Here is a 26,520-nt window from a genome sequence, read left to right as displayed (position 1 = left end):
AGAGGTGGTTGTGCCTATCACTGTGGCTTCCCCTAAGCTCTTCCACCTAGTCCTCCGCTATGTCAGCCTGGGCTCAAAAAGCTCTAAAGGGAAGATCTCAGTTGCTGAGGGAAAACATTTTGGCACTAATTATACTTGTAAGTGAATTAATTTTCTCACTAGGCTTGCCTGTCTTCCTCTGTCGTACACCAGCATTGCCATTCCAGTATATACTTGTCTGCATGTGCGTTTTTCTTGTAGGACTTTAGTATGGTGCTTGCATGGCTTCTAACTGTTCCTCTATTCAGCACTTTATGGCTGTTTTTGTTTATTAACTTCCATTTTTCAGAATGAAGTGAGGATAACTTTGAATGTGGAAAAATCAAACCTCTACTTATTTCGCATTATCCTGAGGTATATTAACCCTGGAGGTGAAACATTATCTGGTCACATATCTGCTTGTCAGTCTCGGCCTGAAACAGGTAGGTGCAGCTCAACGGCGCAACAGATCAGATGAATGTTAGATCAGACGAGCCTTTTCAAGGTGCACCTAAGTCAAATTTGTAATGTTGCTTAAAATGCATCACTTCTAACAGTGTCGGTGCTTTTGTGCTTTTCCTAATATATTTTGCCGTGTAATTGATGTGGCTGTGTTCGCATGAAACCCCTGCTTACAGTAGTAATCAACATTTGTTTATTCAAATGTTTGCCAAACTTAGTATTTTCAGTTCTGCACTTGGAAGCTCTGAACTGTGTGTTTTATGAAGCTTTTCAAGAAGGGATAACAACACTTATTTTTGTTTAGTTGCCTTTAATATTTCAGTTTAAAGGTGGCTTGCTTCTGCCTTCATTCCATGAATAACATTTATTTAATGATGAATCCAATCTACCAAATTAGCTCTGATTACAGACCTCAACAGCATGTGATGCCTTTTGGGCCCTGAAAAAAGATAAGTACTCCATATCCTTTGAATGGTAGAGGCATACCAAGCCTATATGCAGAATTATCTCTTATTATGCCTAACCTCAGCATACTGATGAGAGCTAATGCAGTTTTGTCATAGATCCTTTTAGTAATTCTGAGGAGACAAAACTGAAGACCTCAGATATCACTCAGTAGAGTGGCAACAGTTTGTGGTCATGTCTGGCTTATATTGCCTGGGAGGCAGGGAACCATCTTTTGTCTGTGTCCAGGGGCTTCAAAGAGGAAACCTTTAATATTCATAACAATTGATCCTCACCACTTCTCTTTGATACAGCATACCGCAGCTACGTTTCTGTTGTACATCATCTCTGCCCAGAAGTTACCTTCAGTTACTATCTGTAACTAAACATTTTAGGTGCTACTGAGAACCTCCAGTATCTGAAATATTTGGCTGAAAGTCGCATGAGAGCAGGCCTTGTGTCAGCTGAACATATTTGTGAGTCAGTGCAGAGACAGGTTGAATGGAAAATAATGGAAGGGGAAAGTGAAGAAGGGAGCATTTCAGAATATTGCAAAACTGGCCATTACAGGGGCAGAGCACTGCTTTTCTGAGCCAATTTGCTCGAGACTAATACGAAGGAAGACATCAACGACTGCATAGCTCTGTGGCTTACTGTGTGTGGTCGAATGCACTCTTAATACATACTGACAGAAAAGCATTGATCAGCTCCTGTTAGACCAAGTTTAATGGATGAAATCATCAGTCCAGCGCACTAAGCAAGTAGAGACATTTTACACAGTCCCTTATTTTTTCACTTGATTTTTTTTTTTTGCTGGCAGGCACTGCTCAGGGCAAAGAGTTTGTCTTCCCACCCAGCAAGGAGCCAGCTTTTGTCACAATCCCAGGAAAAAGCTCCACAGAGCCTTTCTCACTGGTTCCAGGCACGTGGACTGTCAGTATAATGGCAGAGGAAGTCCTCTTGGTAAGAAAACAATTGAGGAAAACAAGTGCTTGAAGGCTGTCATGATAGTATTTCTCTGAAGTTATTTGCCGGGAAGAACTCTGCAAGCAATTGAAATTCAGCACTAGTGAAAAGAGTACAGCAGCAGAATATCATTATGAAAATTTACAGTTCTGCCTCTTATTTCATTTTTTTTCTTCTCTGACTTTCACGTGCTCTAATTTTTTTTGTGCTTACAGACTTTAAGTCTACCCGGAATCTGTACCTTCGAAGGATAAAGTAGTATTAACATACAGCACAATTGGTTTAGTATAAATGTTCACAGAAATTCATAATTCTTACATATCAGATGTCGTATCTAAAGCTTGGCTCAGTCACAGATGACCAAGGCCTTAGTTTCTTGACAAAGATTCTTCAGAAAAGTATTGTAAGATAGGCTGCATGATTAGCAGGTCATTTTCTAAATGTTTTTATCCTCCCATCATTACTCTCCTTTCACTCACTGAAAAACTGAAAAATTTTCTGACAACAGATCTGAGAAATTGCTATAAAAAGACAAATTGTTTGAGGTGATCATTTGTGAAAAACCTTAAACATGTATGATCACAAAGACAGCATACAAAAATTCATATGCATATTGTATAGGGTTAATAAGTAGCCAGTGTCGTTAGTGATTAAGCCTGGGGCTCTGTTAAATTTACGGAATACCACATAAAATGTTACTAAAGAGCTTGCAAACATATTTCTTGCTGAAAGTGACAGTACTTATTGTGCCTGGTTTTGTTACTAATACCTTTGAAAAGGAATTTATTAATGATCTTAGCCCAGCATGTTCTCTCAATAACAGTTTTTATAAAGAAGCTCTAACAGTTTTTATAAATAAGCTCTAATATGTTAATTTAAGTAGGCAAGGCAGAGAAAAACTATACCAGCTTTTGAAGCACAGCTTAATAGATTACATGGAATATTTTTATACAGTCACCTGGGATACGGCTGCCTCCCTTGTGGAGCCACGCACAGTCGCACAGTTGAGTTGTGTGCATGTGGATTGCGCTCATGGGTGAAAACTGCACCCAGCTGGCTGGGTGTTACCAAGCTGTGGGGAGGCTCCTTTATAAGCACTGTCTTGTACAACACATGGTGGGAGAGTGGCTTCAGAGTGTCCCTGCTCACAGGGCAGCTGCCTTCGTCCCATCTCTATGGAGGTATAAATACAGTTAGGGAGACACATTCTGATGTTAATGGCCCATGTAACAACAAAAAAAATCCACATGTCTTGCAGATATCCTCTGTAAAAATTATTTATGTGGTTGGTTTTGTTCATTGTGAAAGTCCAGAGATGTTCCTTTTGTAATTTTCTGCATGGTCTTGCATTTGTTGTGTTCTTTGTTCTTAGGATTATATGGTGCTGTTACCTAGTGATTACTACGAAGCATCCATCTTGCAGATACAAGTTACAGAGCCTTGCACCTACTCAGGACGCGCTTCAACAGAGCAGTCAGTATATATGCTACAGAATAAACCAGTGCCTTGGATTATTTTATTATTATCCTGCTGCACTTGAAAACAATAATAACCCTGTGCTTTGTTTGGGTTTTTTTTTTTTGTGTAAGCTGCTTGCTCTATCGGCATTTGCCATTGGGCAGATTTTCCTGTGTCCTTGGTTCAGAGGCAGCGTATTTCAGAAATGGGGGAGAATACAGAAGAATACCTGTGCGACAGCCAACTCCTGATCAACCAGTGATGACCCATATCAGTGGAAGAGAGGTCAGATTCCTGCCTGCTAATTGCAGTCCCATCTGCACTGCTGACTATAAACCTACTGGACTAAAATGGTTGCAGATTCAAAGCTCAGGATTTGCAGATCCTAAAACAGACTCTGCGCCAAGTTCTGCATTTTATACAGAACTGTGTGAACGGATCAGTGTAGGCAGATTTATAACTGTGACTAGAGTGGACATTTCACTCTGACAGAAGTATTTTATTAAATAAAAATCCCTCTGCTTTAGGCGTACTGGCTTGTTCAGCATACTGTTTAACTGCAGCAGAAATGGCATAATGATTTGTCAGCAGAAATGGTGCACATACATCACTCTAATTTAATCTTTTTTTTTCTTAAATAGCTATACTTACATAAAATACTTGCTTTACTAAAAAACAAGCAGAAGCAATTATGCCGCTGCTGTAGGTCCATTGAAAGAGAAACATATGTTTTATGAAATGAAAAGTTATACTAGAAGTGTGTTTGGTAAAAACAAGGTATTTTATCAAGTACATGATAATTACATGTAAAATGATTATGCCCTCTATTACTGTGCTTGGATATTGTTTTTAAAAATACCAAGTGCAACAAGAATGCTTACATGCCACAGGCCCTGTGGTGGTTCATCACTGATGCATGTGCAAAACTTTACTGGTATGAATAATTGCAGTGAAGTCAAGAGGGCTGTTGACAGAATTATTTACATGTTTAGGTGTTTGTAACCTAAGGAAATACTGAGAAAAAACAGTTTAAATTTGAAACTAATTATATAGCCAACTGTAGCAAAAACCTCTGTAACTACAGCACTTAGAATGCAACTACTTTGAAGTATTTTGCATCAAATATTGTGTTAGCCAATTTGTGCAGGTAAACTAAAAGAAAAACTTGATGCTTCAGAAAGTGGCATTGGCCGTTTGCTGGAGAAGATGCTTTCACTCTTTGTAGGGAACCAATATACAGCACTGCTGTAGTAGGAATTGTGTTCCCGGAAGTATTTTTTCAGTGGAGAAGTAGACTCAATTTTTATATGTTATTAAAGATAGCTTAGAGATGACAGTGACAATTTTTTAGTATCATTAAAGTTTCCTCACTGGTACTTTCTACTGGGGAGAAGAGAAATAATAATATGCTCATTTCCTAGGCTTATTTTACAGCCTTGCTAGAACTGTTATAATGCTAGCTGTTTCTTGAACTTGGTTGACTCTTATTAGTGGACAAAGTGATGTTTATAAGCATTGCTTCCATTCTGCTGGGTGTCTTTTGCTGAGACATTACAGGATTGGCCCCGGACTAATGCTGACCAGTTGGCTTGCAGGGCAGGAAAAGGGAGCTTCCTGCAAGAAAGGGAGTGAAAAATCTAACGACTTTTTTCTTTTTCAATGATCTTGACCTAGGTCAATTTACAGATGACCGTAAATGTTCCTCAAGTCGGTCGCTATGTTCTGGTTTTCGAATATGCCAATGAAGAGGATCAGTTATACGCTGCCGAGGTAGTAATACATAGCCCTGGACCAGTCACCGAAGGCAGAGTGAGAATATACAGCTGTAAATACAGGTAAGAATTTCTAAGTAATCACTAAATGAATAAAAAAGCATTTAGGATATAATTGTACTTTTTATATATTGTAATCCATTTTACTATAAAGACTGTTTGAATTTTAGGGTGATTTAAAAGCAAGTACATGACTCTGTGGGTATTGTACAGATTTTTAATTATCTCTGTGCAATCAGCTCATTAAATATTGTGACTGTTTCAGTGAACTATTTTCCTATACAAAGGGTTACTTTTCTTATGTACATTCGTAAATCCTTATAAACTATTAATCTCAGAGTCCAGTGAAAGTGCATCACTGTTGACTGCAGATGCCTGCACTGTTTTTATTTAGTTAAAAGCGTGTCCAAGGGCTTTGGCTATAAAAAAGTAACAGTTTTACAAGAGTATTCCCACCATTTCTAACAAGATCTGCTGAAGCAGAAGTATGAATGTCTCTGAAATTCTGAGTGTAGCCATGCTCTGGCTGTTAGGCTGTAGGCAAGGTCTTCAGCCAAATGCTTCTTTGTCCTTGTTGACTACTGCGGTTACTGCAGGTGTTTCTGCACAAGAGATTTTGTCTGTCCTGAGCGAGATTGTCTTTAACACTTGAGCATTTCAGCTTATGATTCAAATTAGGATTGTGATCCTGCAGATGTTTGTGCCCTTGGAAGAGCCTACTCAGTGCTAGGGGACTACAGACGTGCATCCCTTTTTCCCGTGAGCCAAGTGTTTGGCAGATTGGAGGCTTAGGGATATTCAGGATGAAATTGCCCAGTAAGAAAAATGAAAATCATTTTCATCAGCATGTTTGTGATACAGAGCAGAGCTATAAGGAGCAGTGACCTTGTCAAGTTATTGCTGGGGAAAGCTCTTATTTTAGCCTGTTATGTAACACTTTGAGCCCCAAACTACTTGCTAGAAATCTTCCGTTTTATTGCTTTTTTTTCCCAAACACATTTTATGGGCTAATTTTGAATATACTTGTTTGTCCATATGATACACTAAGAACTTGCTCATGAAAAGACAAAGAAAGCCATTGCTACTTTAATGTAGCAATGCAGTAAATCCCTTCTGCGGCCATTCTGCATGAGGCTAATAGTCACATTGCAAGGACATTGCTGTATCATCTTTCCTAAGCAGGAAGCTACAAGTCTCTTCTGTTAAAAAATAAATCAAGAAATGACATAGTGAGGTATATGCAAGTAAGAGTAACTTGTAGAATCAGGCATCTCTTGTGCCAGGCCTTCTTACAGCTCTATGAGCTTGATTATTCCCAATAAAATATTGTAAGAGAACAAAACATTGGAAGCTTCCAGCAACTCACAAATAAGGGACCTGTATTTCTCTGGTCTTAAATGTCCTTAGCCCTGAGCTGACCTTATTTCTGAGCTGCGCTCTAAACAAGAGTGAAACTTTTTCATTCTCTGATTCCTAGGGGAGAAATAGAGAAGCAGTTTTATGGTGGTTACAGCTTCTCACCCATGGCATGCTGGCTGGCCTAGCTGAGCAGAAGTGCAGAAGAAAGAAAAGAAATTAGAGTCTTATTTGATGACTTCTCTTTAGCAAAAGGGAACTGTTGCTACTTTTGGCGAGTTGCAGGGGTCATGCTCCCTGAACAAGGCGGAGTTCAAAGCCTTTAAGCAAGACTCTTCCTCTTTAGTATGTATTTGTCTTTACCAAAGATCACAGCCAATCGAAAGCAGTCCATAAGAGGCAGACCTATATTTTTTCACTTGAGGAGTATCTCAGTGTACAGATAGCTTCCTAAAATCAAGACTTGCCCAACTGCCATTGCATGGGTGAGAGCTGCTGATCCACGCCATCAACGGTGAGTGGCAGTCATGGAAAGCAGCAGCTGGTACGTGCTGGCACCTCGAGGAGCACGGACCAGGCACAGAATATTAGTTATATGTCATTAGTTATATGTTACACAGCTTGGAAGCATCTGCAGATAGCAGGTATGTGTACCTGTCTTTTCACATCCTACTTAAAGCAATAGCTCAAATGGAGATCTGAGCTGAGGTCTGGAGGTTTGAGCTCTCACTAGGTCAACCCACAAAGGACAAGCAGTATTTCGTATATGGTACATCCTTCGTCTCACTAGCGAGGATACTGCATGTTCACCAGTGGCCAAAGGTTACTTATGATCCAGCAGGATGGCTAGGCACCAGTGGTGAGGCTAGCCAAAAGCTGAGGCAGCTGAGCTGGGCGACAGCATAAACCACATAGCAATGCCAGCAGACTCATTTTAAATCCTGCTTTCTCTCTCAGTTTCCTTTGTCGCAGCGTTGTAGTTGACAATAGGAATCGCATTGCAGTCTATGACCTTCTAGCAGATACAAAGATACATCTTAAGGCACCATCAATTAATTTTCTTCTGGTAAGTTTTCATTTTCTTTTGCCTTTTGTAATACTTGTTCCCTGAGTAGGTAAAGAGAGATGCTTTTCTCTCTATGTTCACATGCTCTATGGTAGTGTGTGAAAGGATGTATATTAGAAGCTTGTAGATGTGTCTTTATATATACTCAGAGAATATTGAGTCAAACTTGGTCAGTTTCAAAGATAAACCGAAATTTGCCTTTCTTGGCAAGGGTTTTTCCAACTCTCTTGTGCTTTATTTCAGTTCCTCTCTCTTTTCTACATGTAAACTTTAAATGAAAAATCTGCTGGTAGCTTTTATACTTCATCATTATATTTCTTTTCCTTTACCTTTCACTTTTTTAAATCCTCAAAACCCATATGGGATTTTTTGGTCTCTTACAAAATTTCAGGTAATAAATGCATTTTAGAAATGATAGAACTTATAAATACTTCGAATAGAAAGCCTTCACTGCCCTCTTTTGGCCACACAAGGAATACATTTTTCTGGAGCTTGAATTTTCTTCTGTTTCTGCGTTTTCCATTTTAGAAACACAAGGCGAGTTACACATTTGGTTAAAATCTAGTTAAAACCCAGATATAAACATAGAGTAGTTTTGTGGAACCATTAGGATTAAAAAGTGATACATGCTTTCTTCATTTCATGAGGCAGCGTTCAGTGTGAACAAATATCATTTAAATTGTTAGCTCCCTGCAGCAATTGCTGTGCTAACAAGATCCATATCCAAAAGACGTTGATATTATTAGTCTGTATCTCCACATCTGGAAGCCTCTTGTGCTAAGAATCTCTGTATTTTTATTTCTAAATTCTAGTTTTCATTCTCTGAATATGTTATTGATATAAATTGATAGTCTTTATATATTGATAGTCTTTATCTCACACTGATGCATACAAGCTGTCTAAACCCAGACCATATTTCTCACTGATGTTTTAGCCGCTCATAAAGTGCAGTTCAGAGCTTCAGAGTCTACCCTTGTTCTGCTGCAATGGGCTGGAGTCCTGTGGATCGTTATATGCAGGATAGGCACAAAGTTTGCTGCCCAGGAGAGGGACTTTTAGCACCCTGCCTTCTAGCTTATAAAGGGTTTCTAGTACCTGCTCGCTACTGCTAAAACACGAGCTCAGCTCCCTTAGGACCTGCTTCTGAACCGAATCACTTTGCATATTAATGAATTCTCCCAATGCAATTTTTATCTACATTAGTATGTAGTGCTAGTTATCTTACTGCTTATCAGGCGTTTTAATCTCCTTTTCAAGTAGTTCATGCACAAATTTTGTAACCTGCATTTATGTATTTTGTAAGTGTGGATAATATATTTTATTTGTGCAAACTGTTGTGTCTACCTACAAGCCTTGCCTTAAGTCTTCACCACCATGGCTACAGCAGGACTACCACAGCTTCATTTGCTCATGTCTAGTTTTAGTATAAAAAAAAAACCATAGGAGGTCTCATCAGCTTTTAAAATGAGTTCTGAATCCACTGAGAGAAATCCTGGTGTCACTGAGACTCATTCCTAAGGACTTCGTGTGAGCAAGTATTCATGCCTGCATTTCAGAAGGTCTAGGAATTCCCCCAGGGTCCAGAAGTCTCTAACACCACAGATGAGGGCTTTTCCCTCCCACCTCTGTACACTCCTTGGCTGGCTTCTGACCCCACAAGCTGGTCTTATGTCATTCTCATTGCCACACGTATACTTACGTTTTAATTTATTTAACTTCTCAACAGCTAACATTCCCCTGAGGACAGAAAAATGCTATTCAACACTGAGGCATTCAGGTGCAGGCAGGTAAAGGAATCCAAAATCTTGTGGGTAGTCCGTGACAGAACATGGCTTTGGGCTCAGGTCTCCCTATGCTAAAATTAGGCTCCATCCTTCCCCTTCAGGCCTGGCCCTGTTACTTACGATATTAATTGTTAATTGTGCTTTGTGCTTATTTTTCAGCACAAGGTTTGTATTATTTCAGCCGAAGAATTTTCTCCAGAATACGTGGATCCTAAAGTACAGTGCATAGCTGCTTACAATAGTACCCGTGATGGAAGGTAACTTGCTCGTTTTTATCCCTCATATTTTCTGAAATAGACCTTGAAAGGCAGACGAAATGGCATTTTAATTCTTTTGAATGAAGCTTTGCTCAGTGACTCACAGGTGATTTGTAGGCCACTTTTGCCAAGTAGTATTTGTAAAAAAGCTGAAGTGTTACTGTTAATCTAGACAGTCTTTGCCCAGGATTTTGTTAATACTAGCCTCTTCCTGGCCCGTCTGAACTACGGAGTGCTGATGCGTTAGAAAACACGCATCTTTCACGTGCCGTCCAGTATGATAGGTGTCCAAGCTGGAGAAACATTGCTACTTCAGTAGCCTGAAAAGCTTACGCCTCTGTCTGGGGTTTCATTCTGCACATTACTGCTTCAGCTGTTCCAAAATGGCTTTAATTTGTCATTAGATAGGGGATGTGACTGCCCTTTCAGGCACAAATCCACTAGCTCAACTTGGCAGCAGCAAACAACTCAACATGTAAATCCCTGCTTCACAAACAAGCCATCCCCTTGTTCATCTCATCGTGGGGCCCGTATGGTAGGTGTGCCCTCAGCATTCACCCTGCACAGCAATGCCAAGTGATCCTTCTCCTCCATTATACTTGTATAGGACCAGTAGTCAGAGCACTCGTATGCAGCTTGGTTGACCCAGGTTGATGGCTCTTCTCTTGCTGCAAAGATCTGAACCTTATCTTTCACTTCCCAAGTGGTCAGTCTGGGGTTCTGCAGAGCACTTTCTCCATCCTGTTGAAGGTCTTCCCCTCTCCATATGTTTTATTCTTTGGACCAGAGAGGAACTATCACTGCAGCTTCAAAATTAGGGAGCCCAACAGTTCAGTTCCTGTTGCACTCCCCAGGATGTCCCTCGTGATGCTACTCTTAAGGCTTTCTTCCTACTGATCTGGCAATAGGAAGGGCCTCAAAGTAAAAGTAAATGTCATTTGCAGGACTTCAGAGGCAGAAAGCGTTGGTGACTAGGTCTACTAGTATTCCAGACGGTAGCTTCTAATATAATGGTTGAATTGAAATAGCAAGCAGAAAAATCTGGATAGTAAATTGGATAAAAGCATGTGACTGTATTTGTCTTCCAAGCATGCATAGCATTGAATCGCAGCTTTAATTCTCCTGCTCAGAGTGTTACAATTGAGAGTAGCTTTCTAAGACTGAAGATACTTGTCCTCGCATTCCTGCACATTTCTATTCTGACTAAAATGGGGGAAAGAGGCTGGGTGAAAAACATGATTTAAAATAAAGCTAATGTAGAAATTTGCACCTTTTACTTTGGTTTTGTGTTGTGTTTTTTTTTAATCTCTTGTTATATTTGCATAGTTTACTCTATGTTTATGTTCTGTTATTACGACCATTATCTGGCAGCATTTTTGCTTTCCTGATAGTGTTTGGTATTCACCAAGTTGAAAGATGCAGAGTGTTGGCTTAGTTTAACAGTATTATACAGGATGCTGCACGTGATTTCCCACACAGGCCTGGCAAATACATCTGGCCCTGAAACACACTTGCCATTCCAGTTCTGGGCCTGTCTTGAGCAAAGATTAATCATTGTCTGTTGAGTACTTACGAGAAGTGAACAAATACTAGCAGGAAACCCCCCAAAACATTTTCTCCTGCAGTCTTGGAAAATACTTCTCTCAATCAAGTTCTTCAGAATTAAATATACCGAGGAAGAAATAGTTAAACACAGCAGTGAATGAATAAGGATGCTTTCAAGGAGCACTGTTACTTATTTTGGCTCCAATTCTACAAATATTTGAGTGTATACTTAACTTCTAAGTACTTAAGTAGTCCCATTGACTTCAGTGGGAAAACATGCATGTTTAAAGGATACACCTACATAAATATTTGTAGAACTGAGAATTCAATATTAGTACAGATTCTGGTCAGTGTAACTAATTGGATTCACTAAAATGTATTTAACTGGGGTTTTTTTAACACTATTGGTTCCCTTAGGTTTCATCTTCCTTAGCAAACTCTTTCCATTGACGCTCATCAGGTTATTGAAATTTTGAGTGAATAAAATCAGTTAATGTACATTTTCCCCCTTTGTGAGTTAAATCTGCACCTCTTGTTTTCATTTACTTTCTGATCATTTACATAGAATCCAAAGAGTAACGGTGGTAACTATTGCATTATTAATTTTACTGCATTCTAATACATTAACTTTTGTGAGTTGTCAGCTTTTTCTTTCATGATGCCTAAGGAATTCTCCTGGCTCCAAGAGTAATTAATATAATTCTGTGTTTAGTGCAACATGCATTTCCTCAGTGTATGAAACTCCACCGGAGGCTTTGGTTTTGGATGCATTCAAGGATGGGAAAATTTCTGAAGTACGGAGGAATATACTCTATGATCCACTGAGTGCCCCCTTACCTTCTGACTCAGTTAATGGAGTCATCTTGACACCGTTACAGGTATCTCATATTTTGAAAATACTGTTTCCTAAGTCTCAAAGTATGTTCTTAGTAAAGTTGAATACATGAAGCACTTTAAGAGAATCAAAACTGAATGATGTGATGTGATCAAAATGTTGCAAAGTGAGTAAACCACCAAGATAATAGACAGAAAGAGAAACAAAAATGCCAGCTTCTTAATAAACTCTTAGTAAACTGTGAGACTTCTGCAGTAGTCTCACAGACTGCAGAAGAGCATTAGATATGCTTGGCGTGCGAACGGGTAGGAGCATGCAGTTGTAATGCCATACTCTTCCTGTTAACTTCCTGAGAGATGCTAAGCCCCCTCCCTTTCATTGCAGGTAGGTGGCACAGAGCACAGCTCATAAACACAAGAATATCTCACGAAACAAATACACTATCAGAGCTGTTCTTGTTTCTGCAGAACCAGATTACCTTGAGCGGCAGAGTGCCCCGCTTGGGCAGATACGTATTTGTGGTACATTTTTATCAGCCAGCACACCCTATGTTCCCCGTGCGAGTGCGTGTGGATGCAGGACGTGTGTGGTCAGGTAAGCATCTGAATTTGATCTAACCACTTTCCTTTCTCAGCATTTTGGCACATGGAGCATTTTTTGGCATTACGTTTTTTCTTCTAGGTTCCTTCAATGCTTCATTCTGCCCTCATACCTCTGGCTGTCGGGATCAGGTGATTGCAGAAAACCGAATTGAGCTTGACGTTTCTGAACACGAGGTCTCTGTTACAGTGATGATACCTGATGGAAGAATGCTGGTTCTGGTACGTTTATTACATAAATGTACTTGGAAATGTTATTCTCAGTTTCACCATTCATTTAGAGATAGATGCAAAGATGAAATCCAAAAAGAAAGAATTTGTTTTTTAATGTTGTGTTTCAGATTTTTAGGATCTTGTGCACTGCTTCTGTTTTATTTTAAATTTTTAAGATACCATACACTGTTTTTATTGTACACTGCGTGTGGCATCACAGCTCTGGGGGGAAGATAAGTATATTTTCCTTTTTTTTTTTCACTTAAAATGTTACAGGTTTTGAGAAAATCCAGAATGCATAGTGAAGCAACATTTAAATATATAGATGCCTCTTTTGCTTTTCTCTGAAATGTACAATTTAGCTTTTTTGTTGTTTTAAGGAAAATGTCTTAGTTGTTCCAGCAGACACCTACAGTTACAAAATTCTTGACAAAAAGACAGTGGACAAGTCATTTGATTTTATCAGCCAATGTGGAGGAAACAGTTTTTATATTGAGTAAGCATCGCTTTCTAAAAAACTGAACATTTGACAACAAGCTGGGAATTAATATTATTTTCAGTCTGTATTAAAGACATATGTATAAAATCCCTATCATTGTGCTACATTAAAATACTTTTCATGGCTTATGCTGGCCCATTAAATTTCTATGAGTCATTTTTCCATTACTTTCTATTGTAAATGAAATGTAAAGGAAGAGCTTTACTGCTCACAGTACAAAAGAGGAAAATCTATGTCATCTTTCTGTCTTTGGTATTTCCATCTTTGGTATTTGGTATTTTGCTTGGCATGTCTGAACTGATATGACTAATATACGCACTTTCTTTGAAAAAAAACCTCTTGCATGTTCAAAGCCATTCACCACTAATTTAAGTAAAGTCTATCCTTGCATGTGTACTGATGCCATTCTTATGTCAAAGAACAAAGACAGGACCCTAATTTACCGAACCACTGCAAAGCATGCTCATAACAATTCCCAAGTGCCGGTACTTACATGATTTATATTTCAATTTAAATAGCCCGGAAGGATCATCGGCCTTCTGTAAGGACTCTGTAAGGTCATTAGTGGCTTTCTACAACAACGGAGCCCTGCCATGTAATTGCCATAGCGCAGGTGCCACGAGCCCTACTTGCAGCCCCCTGGGAGGACAGTGTATTTGCAGACCTCATGTCATCGGTCGTCAGTGCAGCCGATGCCAAACTGGCTACTATGGATTTCCATTCTGCAAGTGTAAGTACATGCTCGGACTTACTCAGCACCTGACCCGACCTTTTATTTAATTCTCTGATTTTACTGCATAGGTACCACAGCTTCATGTTTCTTTACAGGGCTTGATCCTATGAGAGGCCGGTTGAGCCATCTTAGATTTAGCATAGCATAGCTTTCATTAGAACACAGAAGTAACCCCATTCCCTTTAAGTACACCTAGTTCACAATGGAGTGTGCCTTCACATGTGTTGTCTGATCAGGTGTGGTAGGCATACAGTTTTACTGGTTAAAATCCGTATTGCCACTCTTTCAGTCAAATGGATTTTTCTGCACTGACTGCTAATCGTTTCTAAGTTATTACTGTTGTATTCCAGTTCATACCTTCAAGATTTTCCATACATAATCGGAGTCAGCATTCCTAATTCCTCTTTTTCTGATGTTATTCTTAATAACATCAACAGATTTATAGATTACACCAACAGTCTTCAGCTGCTTTCCCAGATATTACACGTTTATTAACGTTACTTTGTAGAAGTGGTGCCCTTAACACCAAAACTATTCATTGTTAATGCTTGGTGGTTTTGGGAAGTGATAATAATGCCTGTGGTGAAGTTAAGCAACCAGTCTGAGGAAAATGGCCAAGGTCTCAAGCTATTCTTTGAAACTACCATTACGGTCACATAGTTTGTTTCCATGACCTTGGTTTGTCTCTGTCTCACATCATTGTGATAGTTGAAGTCAAACAAGCCAGCTGAGCTTAAAACTAGTGAAAGAGAGAAAAGAATCATGTCCTTTATACATACAGGTTGTGTGTATTTGTTTCATACACCAGTTCGATAAGAGTTGATCATTGTGAGTTGAGATGTGATTAATTTGCAGAACATTTTCTTTGACCTAGTATGCAACTGTGGGCAGCGTCTTTGTGACGACGTGACTGGTAAATGCATTTGCCCTCCGCGAACTGTGAAACCAAAGTGTGAATTGTGCGAGAAACATTACTTCAGCTATCACCCTCTTGCTGGCTGCGAGAGCTGCAACTGTTCAGAAAAAGGAGTCGTTAATGTGGCAAGCCCAGAATGCGAAAAAAACAATGGGCAATGCAAGTAAGTTTGGGTTATGTGTATTATAAACGATGCATGAGTGGTTTGCTTCACCCTTCTTTTCAGGTATTTGGAGGGGATGTGGGAGACTTTGATGATGATGAATAGGGATTTAAGCAGTGCTTGGTGATAGCGAGGACTCGGCTGTTTGAGGGATACCCGCAATGTTTTAGTGGAATCATGGTTTGTGCAGGTAACTAGTGGTGGGATTTGGGATTCCTGGGCTTGCATTCTGTTTGCCAGTGACATGCCATGTCATGCATGGTAAGTCCCCAAATCTCTGTCCATCTCATAGAGGACCTCAGATCAGCTTCTGACTTCTGGACATGTACATCATTTGTAATGGTGTACATTATCTCCCAAATTCTTAAAAATCTGCAGTTGACTTTCCACAGTCTGATGTCTGGGTTTCAGTCCAGTGGTGTTTTTAAGTACTGTAAAGCTTGAATGTTTGCAATGAGTTTTGAGAAACTTTGATGATAGGTACTGTCTGTTTGGAAAATACTGTTCAGATGGAGCCATAGGTGATAACTGCCCTGAAAATTATGCTTTCTGTACGACATATGCTTATTTTTCCATAACTCAGTGTACTGAAATAAAAATAAATTCTTTAGTTTTATTCTCTTATTTATATTCTCTAAAATATGTATAACATACAGCCACATTCCTAGGGAATTATCTTAAAATTCAGATGCTGTGAGTATTAGTATAGTTGAACATTTCTGTTATTTCCTTGGGGAGGCTGAGTCCTTAAATAGCAAGTGCAAATACTTGATAGCCAGTAGGTTGTGTAAGGCCAGGATTAGTTCAGTTTGGTTGGTTTGGCTGTGTTTTTGCAGGGTCCTAACGAAGAGAAATACGATCCTTCCTGCTCTGCCATTAATCCTGTAAATACGACAGAGAATACTCATTTTCAGAGAATACTCATATTATTTCCTGAATTTAAATTATTTTCCTAAGTCTGTCCTTTTCATATGAAGTGAGTAATTGTCTTATCCCAAGGGCAAAACAAGAATTTTCATATGTGGAAGTTGGGGTTCAGCGTTAAAGTGTAGCATATTCTGTATCTCCTGATGCACTCTCAGTCTCATTAGTCTCTGCTTTCATTTTCCCCATACAATACAAAATAAAATAAAAATAAATACTATGCAAAAATAAATAAAATAAATATTTCAGTCAACTAAAACCTAAAACTTCAAAGAAAGGGCTTAGGATATTTCTACTCGAGTAAAACTGAGGATGATTTTTGCAGAAACAGTCAGATTTTTCCATTTCAGTGAGAAGCTGTATTGCCTGATTATAATGGTGATATTTTTCATGTGCAGCCTAATTGGTAATATTGACGACAGCTTATTGGTAAAAAATTCTGAAGCAAAACTTGACATTTAGCAAATACTTTTGGACTGCTTACTGAAGTATATAGCTAACTACTACATTCTGATTAATACCTTTCCCTCTGTGGATTACATGAAGTTCAAAGTCCCATCCAGCTCCTGTTATTTTTTTGGGGGGGGGGGGGGGGGGGGCAGGTAATGCATTCAGAGAGACTCTGAGAAACCTCGCCCATTGTTTGGTGAATTGAGTAATTGCTTTCATGAAGTGCAGTCTACCTTGTCTGCATAATTTAACTCTTTATTTCCATTAAATTTGTAGTGTTAGTGCACATATAAATTCAGTGCTGAAAGCCAAAGGAGGCTCCACCAACTTGCTGAGACTTTAAAATTATCTTATCACAACTAAAATGTAAAGATGTGGATGGTGGTGGTGGCAGACATTCTTTATCAATGGATCTTTACTGTCCTGAAACCTCCTTTGGGCTGGTACAGACATTGCCAGCGTAGACAGAAGCAAGAGGGATCATCAGATCTACATTTTCACTAGTTTTATCAGTCTGTGCAAGTTTGTTGTAAAGGTAGGATGAAGCAGCTGCTGCCGCTGAAAGATGTTCTCTCTTATCTCAAGCCTTATTCATAGTTTGGTGTTGTTTTTTTCATCTTCTGTGCTTCACCTAAGTAAATCCAAGGCATTCAGCCTTCACTGTGAGCAAACTGGATTTTATCCTGTATGAACAGTTGTAAACTAAGCTAAGCCTTGTGGCAGGTTGAAGCCCCCATAATTATTCATATGCCTGGGATTCTCCACCTTTTTGTTAGCAGGTGAGTGCCTTGAGAAATGCCCAGTCACATCCTCCAGCTATAAATCTTCTTCCAGCTCCGCTTACCTGTGTACAAAATCCATGTTTCACTTTGGTGCATAGAGAGAGTAGTTCTGCACTGCAAGCACTGAATAGCTGCAGAAGTTTAATTCCATTGTGAGCATTTATGTCCTTCAAAATCAAATCCATTCCTAATCACTTCCATGGCCATATAAAACATCTCGCCATTCGAATCTGAGAACAATACTAACCTGCTCCTGTTTCTCCATGGAAGTCACAAAGTTGTGTCATAGCCATGCAATCACTTCAAAGATCCACCTGCCTTTTGTTTTAATCTCCCGTTCCTCACTCCATTCCTGCCTCCCCTATTGACTCCCTCCTCTGTGTTTGTTTGTTGATAAAGATGCAAACCAGGAATAAAAGGACGGCAGTGTGATCAGTGTGCTCCCGGTACTTACGGTTTCCCAAACTGCGTGCCGTGTAACTGTAACAGAGATGGAACAGAACCAGATGTTTGCGATCCCCAGACAGGAATTTGTCTCTGTAAGGTCAGATAAATCAAATTACTTCTGCATTCACAATCATCGTTTGCACATCAGTGACTATTTCGTATTTAATGGGGTGAATGAAGTGAGTTTATCATTAAGTTTTCAGTAAGAATTAAATGCAGCTGTACAAAACCATCACACCTTGCAGTATGTGCACAGATTATCATGGTAGCAGTTAAATGCCATTTTCAATATCTGTCGGTTTTACAGGCATCTTAGGCTTTGCAGGGTGTTACAGTGCTACAGAGTAGGTGCCCATTGATTCACTGAAGCAGTCTGTACCCTGCACAGATCCGCTTTATGCATCTGCATCTCGACTTTTGGATGTTAACCAGGTCCCATGCTTTTTTTAGCCATATTATGTCAGTTGACATTTCACCACATCATTATATCCAGGAAATCTTCTTTTGTTCTGATCTCCATAATTAAATGTGATAAATGTGAACTTTCACAAGTGACCTTTTGTATTGTAGGTTTGGAAAAGCCAGCAGGAGGGTTTTGGCAGGGAAGTTACCAGCTGTCTCTGACTAATATTTATTACTCAGTGGTTCACTTTATAAACTGGAAAGACAGCTCGTAACTAAGATAGTCTCCAAGAATTCAGTTTTATTTGCATTTGGAATATGGTGTGTCCAGAATCACATATTTTCATTCATGTTTCCATACATTTAAACAAATATTCTTTCAGAAGATTTGTTTTATGTGCAGGAGGTTTTGGGGGCCTCACCAAAACCAAAAGGAAAACTCTGAGATTTCTTTCAACTATGCCTTAACAGGAGAATGTTGGAGGTGCAGAATGTGATATTTGCCGACCAGGATCCTTTTATCTGGACCCTTCTAATCCCAAGGGATGCACTTCTTGCTTTTGTTTTGGGGCAACCAGCAACTGTCGCAGCACAAATCGTCGTAGAACCAAGGTCTATTCAATAGTTTTTTTCTTTGCTGTCATGAACCTGCATTTATTCCATTAAGGACATGTCAGATTTCTTCCAAAATTGGAAATATATTTTAATAGTTTCTGAGGATGAGAAATATGCTGCAAGCAATCATGCAGATTTAGTGCAGCCTTGTTAAGACCTAGGTGGTCTGAAAGTGCCTTTCAGCAGAAATGGCTGTTTTCAGGTGTGAAAACAAATTCAGGCGTTTCAACAAATTGCGAGTTGGGCTGAGGTTGAGCAGGCCTTCTCTTGCTTTATCTTCAGACACTAGTTCATCATTAAAGTCAACGGTCTCCTTTGAGATGCTTTGATAAGCACGTGTCATTTTACATGTCTGTATCACAGGTGCATTTTAAAACCCAAGAAATGCGTGACAGATTCCACAGAGGTTGTAAAAATTGTCTTTCTTCCCTCCCTATAAAAAAAGATATAACATCAAGGGTGAGAAAAGAAGGAGAAGATAGATTTTTAGTAGCATAATTGAATGGTAAGATGGCTGAAGACTGAAAAAGAAGGAACAACTGCCTGAAACAACGCAAGAGAAAGAAAAGAGAGAAGCAGAGCCCTAGAATGATGGATGAGGACTTTAGGCTTAGACATAGACTCTTACACTCTCTTTTGAGGTCCTTGCAACCTCCATTGGGCAAAGATTTTAGGCTGGCTCTGAAGGGGTTGAATTTCATGCTTGGGGAATTACAGAGGCTAAACAATTTCTCCTCATTACTTGGTGCTGGTAAAGTCTGATTAAACAAGCTTTTATTTCCTTTATGTATTTTCATTAGTTTGTGGACATGAGGAACTGGCGCTTGGAGGCAGTGGATGAAAATATTGACATTCCAGTCACTTTCAACCCAGTCAGTAATAGTGTAGTGGCTGATGTTCAAGAATTGCCTGCTTCAGTGCATAGTTTGTACTGGAAAGCACCGCCATCTTACCTGGGAGAGAAGGTAAATGACGCCTAGCTCATCTGTTGTAGTAACACGTATTCATTTTTTGCCAGCATCGTTGATAAACAGTCTCCTTGTTTTTCTTAGATAGATACATGTCTCTCCCCTCACGAGATTCGTATCTCTCTTCTCTGACGTGCTAGGAATCACAGCATTTGACTTTTGAGTACAATGTTAAAATTATAACCAATAATACAGAATTAATCATCTTGCGGGGTGCCGGGGAGGTCTTTATGTGAGTAGCATGGTCAGGAGCTGTGGTTCAGGGAGCTGGTACCTTCAGCTGCTTTTCTGAAACCCAGAACACGCAGAGCTTGCCAATGTGCCTGAATATCCTTTAGACTCCCTAGAATACCTCCTGGGCAGATTTCCAAAAGAATAAAAGGTGATTATGTGCTCAGTGGCACACAAAAAACCCAACCTTTTGCTTTCGATATGTTGCTTGGGAAGAGCAACACCAGGTTTTCTAACCTTTGTATTCTTTGAACTGCTTGCCTGCTCTTTCTGCTCGTGCATGGGGGCAGTCCCTTGCTCACGGGTAACACCTATCGGCGTTCCAGCCTGGGGATTACACTGAGCAGGGGGACTTTGCCAGGGGTGCCTTGCAGGCCCAGAGCCCCACGTTACCCCTGTTTGCAACTCTGACAGTGTCGATAGTTGCTAGCCAGTTGTAGGGCACACAGGCTTTTCATGTGCAATCCTGCTGTCACGCAAGTGAAAACAAATGGGATAGACACAAGACCGTTAAAGATGGTACAATTTTTGCAGTTCCTCTTAATCCCCATTTTAAGGACTAGAGCAGTATTTTTCACCCTGCTCTCCTATGCTCACAGGTAAATATCTTTCAGTTGAACAACACGTTTAGTTAGGGTGCTTTTTGTTAATGTTACAGAGGTTCTTGTTTCAATGTCTACAAATTATTTTTCAAAGAAATTTCATGATAAAGCATACTTTATCTACTATAGTGTTAAACCAGAAGGACTTTTGTTGTTCCCATAACAAAATATAAAGCAGGCAATAACCCTTTTTAAACACAGCTATTAAGAACAGTGCTATGAGTTTTATGTTGCATGTCACAGTATCTAACTAGGCATGCCGTGACTTGCTTTTATTTACAATGACAACACTGTAAACAAAATAGTTCTATTTTTGGACCTGCTTTTACCATAGACTGTGTGTACATGTATATTTTAGTGTGTATTTATACTGCAGTAGTGAAAGTCCCCCCAAAAATGGTATCTTGATGCTTAGTTTTACAGACTCATAAATTTACCAATGATTTACTTTATTGTATTCTGAAAATGTCGGTTTTGGTGATAGCACCTCTTTCAGAAAATGTGAACAAGATCACTCCAGACATTTTTCATCATGATAAGGCTATAAATACTGGTTTCCATTATTTTAAACCTTTTAACTAGTTCCACTGGAACATTAATATTTAGCAGAGCATATTTCCTTTCCTCTCTCCTATCTTTTGTTTACAAAGTTAAAAGGAAATAAAATACAAAATCTATAGCAGTGCAGAAACCAACAGTCATTGAGAAATTCAGATGACATTGTCCCCATTTTCTGCTCCTGTGTATTTTAACATTCTATTTAATAGACCATTCTTAATGTTAGAAAATAAATACTGTACATATAGAATACAGAGGGTAGTTTATAACATCAGTATTTTTCTGTTAAAAAAAAAAAAATTAAAAAACAGTAACATAACAGCCTGTCATATGGTGCAGTCCTAAAATGTGTGTTAAACAGGAAATTAGCTCTAATTTGCATTGTCTTATGTTTTTAAAAAAAATAATTTATACAAGGTTGTTTTGATTGTGTTGGTAAAATACAGCCAATGTTCCAAATGATGCTTTTGAAAATGCAGTTGGCTGAAGATAACAGCGCTAATTACGGCCCTGTGTCCAAGGAACAAATTTAGTACTGAGATGTCTGTGTTTTGTTTGTAATTCGTCAAAGTATATGGAAAGGGGTAGAGCGAAGGCTGGTGCTTACCTGCAGAACGCCAAAACCTGACAAAGCAGTTCTTCCTTCCATGTCAGAACCAAGCATAAGCTATACAGGCAAACAGCAAGAGGTGCAAAACAAAGTAGTGTATCTGTGGCAAAGTAGTACCCACAAACCTTCCTTCTCGGCTCTTCTTGGAACAAAAACTGTCTAGGCTGTGCCTGGAGCTTCTTTTCCTCTCTGTATATTTTGAACTGACTCACTCATACACAACCCAGGGAAGTTGTTTGTCAGATGATTCAAACATACTTGCCTAAGTCTTTGTTTTGGGCAGCAGCGTATGTGTTTGGCTGGGTTTGAGGCCGCCTGTGGTCACCTATAGTGGAGCCAAAAGGAGTGTGGTTTCTTACACTCAGCCTACAGCAACGGTCTGTTTACAACAGAGCTGATACCAGCTGATATCAGTAGAAGTCCTGTCCTCCAGAAAGTGGAGCAAAGATTTCCTGATAGATTCACGTTTGTAGTAAGGTTCGAAAACGCTCGCCTATGAAAGCCACCTTTAAACGTGCTTAGTCTGACTTCTCCTTTTTATCCATGGCTGTTCATGGGGTTCACTAGCACTTTCCTTGTCAGTCTGACATCTGCGCTTGATGAGCCAAATCTGTTCTGTAGAGTCTGGGGAAGAACATTGTTCATGTGAACACGTGATTTCTCCATGACCACAGATGGTGTGATCTTAGGTATGGCTACCAGTGCAGGTAGCCTTCCAGAGAACAGTAACAGGTACTGCACAAAAAGTGATGTCAGATACACAAAGTAAACAAAATGAAAAGTAATTTCTTCCAAGCAACACATGTTTTCATATTTGGACTAAAGAACAAAGAGTAAATACATTCTTTACAATGCTGGAAAATGGGGTAAACTTGAATACAAAGTTATATGAATATCAAGCAATAGTGCAGTAAAGTATCTCTGGTCTTGTGCATTTTGTTATAGCTTTCTTCATACGGTGGCTTCCTAAGTTACCAAGTGAAATCTTTTGGCTTACCTAGCGAGGGCATGGTTCTTCTGGATAAGAGACCTGATATACAACTAACAGTAAGTTTTGAAATATTTTTTTTTTCTTCCAAGCAATAACAATACCATGATTTTTTTCTGTTACCTGACAACTATGACAAATTTTGCTCCTATAGTGTACTTAACTTTTATAGCAACTTGCTGCATTTCTATAAAAGTGGTTTTACTGCATTTTGCTCAAAGCCATCATCACACCTATCTCTGTTGCCAAAGTAACATATTATTAAGCATAACTGACTTGAGAGCAAATAAAAACATAAAACAGAATTTTCTCTATAAAATGCACCTGTGAAAAAAAATTAATTAATGCCTTGCACACTTGTCAACAAGTATAGCCTCGACTCTGCAAACTATGCCCTGGATTCAATGTGTGCTTAATCTCATTTTCTGTGAAAATTTTTTTCAGCATAAAATTAAGTATAATTATAAGGCTTCAAGGGACTAAAGTAAAAATGCATTTTAGGTTAACGGTTTTTTAATTTAACCACTTTAGAGCCAAAATTGAAATCTTTTACTGTTTGTTGAAATTCCCAAGTGGGTGGTTTTGTTTCTTCAGGCCATCAGAAATACTAATTCAGTATTCTAGGATTCTTACTGAGAAACATGCCTCAAAGTACTACAGTAGTATCCAAAGTTGTTTGTGCACCAGGATGCAAAGGAGAGTCTTTGAAAAAGCAAAAACATTTTTACACAAAAATAATAACTAGTTCCTGTGAAAATTGGTCAGCATTAATTTAAGTTTCTTGGCGTTTTATTTGAAAGCAAGGTTGTTAATAGGCAAAAGCAGTGAAAACCCTGCTGACACTAGAACACAGGGCTTGCTATACCACTTTGCTAACAAAATCACATACAGTTTTCCTAGTATTACTTAGTTTTTATCCCCCAAAGAACAGAATTAATGTGCTTCACCAAATTTTTTTGCATCTGAACACTTTACCATAAAAAGTAGTGAAATGGCAATGTTATATCCTCATTCTCACATAGGGCCAGCAAATGAAAGTTGTTTATATGGATCCCAACAACCCACTGCCTGACCGTCAATATTATGGCCGTGTGCAGCTAGTTGAGGTAAGAAATGAAAATGGAATGACCTTCCCTTTTCTTCCCAGTGGCACATAAGAAATACGCAGGTAATATGTGCAGAAATACCAAATACTTGATAATGTTAATGAATATAAACTTAGATACTGTAGACCTTAAATATAAACATTTTTTCTCTCTCTTTACTGCCACATTGAGCCTAGGTTCTGGTTCATGCCACCTAATTTTAGCACCTCTAAGGTAGGCATCTTGTCCAATTTAGCCCTTAGCACTTCCTCCAGGGCCAGTGGAGTAATACTGAATCACAATGGAAGATGATTCATCGCAGCCCCAGACTGTACTTAATAGGGGTGGAATGAACTGTTACCTGTTTTCCTTGGTGTCTAGCTACCTAGTTTAGAATGGGTGTCCAACATTCAGGCAGCTGAACTTAGCAGGGATTATTCCTACCTTAAATCTGTGCTCAGAGGGTCAAACTGGGTTATTTATTTCTGTCTCATATACAGGCAAAATAGATGTTTCTTCAAGCCAGATTCCATTTTCAGTAATGCTGTGTCTATTAGCAGCAAGAAAGCATGTGAAGGCAGCCCTCAAAGATTGGATTTCTAGGACTTTGCTTACTCTTAAAAATAAAAGCATTTTCCTCCATCCTATTATGGTTTGGTGGGCAATACCTCAAAGAAATTTGGATGACTGAAGAAGAACCTATATGCTTCTTCACTTTTCGATACCTCAAAGCCATATGTACCTTGCAAAGTAAAGGGTACATCCCTTTTGATGCTCATTATTCCTTTTTCCACCTATCCTGTGTTTACATTCATTATATTTATTTTCCTGACCTCTGTTTCACCCCACACCAATTGGCACTACAGGGCTCTGTTCCATGGGGTTTTTTTTCCCTTTTTCTGTCATCCTGTCTTCTTTGCAGATACTCTTTTTAAGAAGCAGCCGGGCTGTGCTCATTTTGTACCCTTAACGTGCAGGGAAACTTCAGGCACGCCAGCAGCAATAACCTTGTATCCAGAGAAGAACTGATGATAATCCTGTCTAGACTAGACGGCTTACACATCAGAGGCCTTTACTTCACGGAGACTCAGCGATTAACCCTTGGTGAGGTTGGGCTGGAAGAAGCCACCAGCGCAGGAAGCGGCAGCGTTGCATACAGTGTGGAGACATGCTCCTGCCCTCCGGAGTACGCAGGTGACTCATGTCAGGTAGGAAGCGTTTGCCTCCATACTGTACCATTATCTTCTGTCTTGCCTACAGCTATACATGCTTTAGTTGGAGAAACAGGCTAGTTATTAAAGTAATTAAACGTGCTTCTTGTAAGCCTGTGCACTTTCAATGGCTCAAATACTTTCACTGCCTAAGAAGCACTATAGGGTTATTCAACTCATGGCTGCTTTTGCGGAACTGTGAATGTCATTTTACATGTGTAAGGCACTATATTGAGGGATTCTTCTGTGATGGCCTACAAGAAGCTGAATAATCTCGGTCGATACTTACTTTAATGGAGGGAAGGTCAGAGTTGACTTGATCAAAGTCTGTGAGACCCTACATGTGGACAAGTTTCCTTATTTTATCAGGGAAATGCATGACAAGGTCCAAGGGAAATAAGCTGAACCTAGACGATTCTGGATCCTTTCCTATTTTCATAGAGTGACTAACACTTTTTGTGTTTTTATAGGAAAATATTTGAAAGCTGAAGTTAAAATATTTGAAAAAAATATTTGGAGATATTCTTATGAAAGATAATGTAAACATTGCAAAGTAATACTGTTCTCTGAAGAATGGTGAAATCCTAGCCGCAGTTGTATATCCTATCCCTGGTGCTGTTCTGTAGCTGTAATTCTTCTGGCTGTCACTTTGCTTAGCTTAGAGCTTGACTGTTCCCATGTGTAAGCACCCAAGGCAGCAGAATAAAGTACCAGAGAGATAAGCGGTGTACAAAGTGCACAAAATATGAGGAATTATTCTCTCAGAAAATGGTTGAGGGTTACCATAAAGCAGCAATTGCTGTACTAACCTTGCAAACGTTTTTGAAATGAGAATGCAACAATAATATCTAGACCAGAGCAGCTGCAGAGAGACTGAACAAAACAACATTTACGGTTGGCTTATGTCTCGTGTGTGCATCCACTGCTCAGGGCAGCTCTTCAACATCTGTCAAATACCATTTTGGAAGTATTTCTAGAAACTTATTTTTTCACACATTTGATGTTCTGTGCCACACACAAATGGATGAGCATTGGCTGAAATTCCTACTACCATCCCATTGCTTTCAACATACTGCCTTTATAAACTAAGGTGTTGGGGTTTTTTATATAACCTAGTGGAAATACATAGCCAAAGGAAGTGATCAAGACACTCACCTGGATAGTTCGTAAGCCCCGTATGTTTATGCAGCATTACTCAGGCAGTGATTTACTGCTCTAATCACCTAGAGCTGTCTGGCTGCCTTAGGTGGGGAGGAGGTGATGCCTGCCACACCCCGACTTAGGTATATATTGAGCTACAGGAACTGCGAGGTTACTTGTTAACCTCAGGAACGGTAATGCGTGCTGTACAACTTGACTCACGTATAAAGTTTAAAGGTGGGGCCCATCACAGCACAGAGCCTCATTAATCTGAGTCAGAATCTGGAGAAGAAGGGAGAATATAAGAGAACGGGCAAGCGCTGGAAGGATAGCAGCGTATCTTCGCAGTGGAGCTAAAGTAAAATGATGGCTCGAGTGCAGAGGCCGAGGAATGTAGGATGGCTGGTTGTCACGTTAGTAG

At 39.4% G+C, this 26,520-nt stretch overlaps 1 protein-coding gene across 1 annotated transcript; it reads left to right on the top strand.

The window, feature by feature from the left end:
* Nucleotides 1–328: 328 nt before the first annotated feature.
* LOC104082957 (laminin subunit alpha-3-like) lies at nucleotides 329–24,956 on the top strand (the record flags this gene model as incomplete). Its single annotated transcript, XM_009586250.1, has 17 exons — nucleotides 329–461; nucleotides 1,745–1,887; nucleotides 5,023–5,183; nucleotides 7,434–7,542; nucleotides 9,486–9,583; nucleotides 11,841–12,006; nucleotides 12,431–12,557; nucleotides 12,645–12,784; nucleotides 13,156–13,271; nucleotides 13,793–14,004; nucleotides 14,882–15,086; nucleotides 17,642–17,786; nucleotides 18,563–18,703; nucleotides 19,507–19,671; nucleotides 22,621–22,722; nucleotides 23,686–23,769; nucleotides 24,726–24,956. Coding segments are annotated over 17 exons (2,478 nt in total), but the record flags the coding sequence as incomplete, so codon positions are not given.
* Between the last annotated feature and the right edge of the window lie 1,564 nt (nucleotides 24,957–26,520).

Source organism: Fulmarus glacialis, unplaced genomic scaffold (genome assembly GCF_000690835.1).
Source record: "Fulmarus glacialis isolate BGI_N327 unplaced genomic scaffold, ASM69083v1 scaffold46849, whole genome shotgun sequence".
NCBI lineage: Eukaryota > Metazoa > Chordata > Aves > Procellariiformes > Procellariidae > Fulmarus > Fulmarus glacialis.
This window is presented reverse-complemented; position numbering and strand designations above follow the sequence as displayed.